This window comes from Benincasa hispida, chromosome 1, assembly GCF_027475165.1.
Source record: "Benincasa hispida cultivar pf3 chromosome 1, pf3_genome.v1.1, whole genome shotgun sequence".
Taxonomy (NCBI): Eukaryota; Viridiplantae; Streptophyta; class Magnoliopsida; order Cucurbitales; family Cucurbitaceae; genus Benincasa; species Benincasa hispida.
This window is the reverse complement of record NC_143478.1, coordinates 43,028,636-43,030,348: the sequence shown is the minus strand read 5'-3', so window position 1 is coordinate 43,030,348 and position 1,713 is coordinate 43,028,636. Positions and strand designations below refer to the sequence as shown.

The 1,713-nt window shown below is 31.9% G+C and overlaps 1 protein-coding gene across 1 annotated transcript; it reads left to right on the top strand.

Annotated features, from left to right (window-relative positions):
- Window positions 1-244: 244 nt before the first annotated feature.
- LOC150038461 (uncharacterized) lies at window positions 245-676 on the top strand. The gene has a single exon (XM_090313264.1). The coding sequence runs from the start codon at window positions 245-247 to the stop codon at window positions 674-676; it is 432 nt and encodes a 143-aa protein (XP_090169390.1).
- The last annotated feature ends 1,037 nt before the right edge of the window (window positions 677-1,713 follow it).

Here is a 1,713-nt window from a genome sequence, read left to right as displayed (position 1 = left end):
AGGAATAAATGGGTATGACGAAGGTCAATCTACCACTAGGCTATCTTTGTTTGATGGAAATAATTATGCATGGTGGAAAACTAGGATGAGAATTTATTTGATTTCTATTAACTATAATCTATGGGAAATTTTTTTTAATGATCCTTTTATTCCTACTAAGATAGTTGATAATAAATATATTCCTAAGGAAGAAAAAGAGTTTAATGATGAAGATAAAAAGAAGTTTTCTATTAATGCTAAAGCCATGAACTGTCTGTTTTATGCTTTATGTCCTGATGAGTTTAATCGAGTCTCTGCATGTAATTCTGCTAAAGAAATTTGGGATATGCTTGAAGTAACTCATGAAGGAACTAATCAAGTTAAAGAGTCAAAGATTAGTATGTTAGTTCATAATTATGAATTGTTTAAAATTGATATAAATGAAACTATATCTGAAATGTTTACTAGGTTCACGAATATTATTAATGCTTTGAAGGGATTAGGAAAATCTTATATCACCTCTGAAAATGTGAGAAAAATTATTAGATCATTGCCTAAGAGTTGGGAAGCTAAGGTGACGACGATCCAAGAAGCAAAAGACCTCTCAAAACTTCCACTGAAGGAGCTCGTTGGATCTCTCATGACACATGAGATAATCATGAAGGCCAATGTGGAAGAAGATGTCAAAAAGAAGTAGAGCCTAACATTAAAGTCCACTCAAGTTCAAGAGGACTCTGAAACTGTAGCTGAAATAAATGATAAGGAGTTCGCTTACTTGACCAAGAAGTTCAAAAAGCATTTTAGGAAAAGGAACTTCTCAAAGAAAGTCAACAATCAAGAAGGCAAAGGAGAAAAGAGCAATAGAGATACAATCATCTGTTGTGAATGCAAAAAGTCCAGACACGTGAAATGGGACTGTCCTCAAAGAAAAGTCATTTCAAAGAAGAGCAGGAAGGCCATGAAAGCTACTTAGGACGAAAGCGATGAAAGCAAGGAAGAAGTAGCAAATCTGTGCGTTATGGCTTTTGGAGACGAAGATGACAAAGATGATGAGGTAAGTCCTGATGAGCTCATTGATGCATATAATGAAGTTAAAATTGAATTTGAAAAACTAGGTTGCAAATATATGTCTTTTAAGAAGAAAAATGCTAAATTAGCTCTTGAAAATAATAATTTATTAATTGAGCTAGATAATCTAAACGAGAAAAATGAGACATTAGGAAAAGATCTAGATTTATCTAAATCAAATTTGCATGCTTTAAAAGAAGAGTATAAATTATTAGAAAATAAAAATGAAGATATTTCAGCTACTCTTTTAAAGTTTACAAATGGGAAAAAGAATTTATATATCATGATAAGTAAGCAACAATACATATTTGATAAAAGTGGCTTAGGTTATAAACCTCACAAAAAACAAAAGAAATTTACAAACTACTTTGTCAAAGAAGGTTCTATTACTTTTCATGCATGTAGAAAACATGGTCATAAAGCTTATGCATGCAATTTAAGAAAAATTAATATTATGAATGAAAAGAGACGGATTCCTAAATTTTTGTTAGCTAACCCCCAAGGCCCCAAACAAATTTGGGTACCTAAGGTTACATCTTGAGAATTAATTCTCTCAGGTATGTTTGAGATCCATAAAGAATAAGTGGTACTTTGGACAGTGGATGTTCAAAACATATGACTGGGGACCACATAAAATTCACATACCTAAAAAAGAAAGATGGAGGA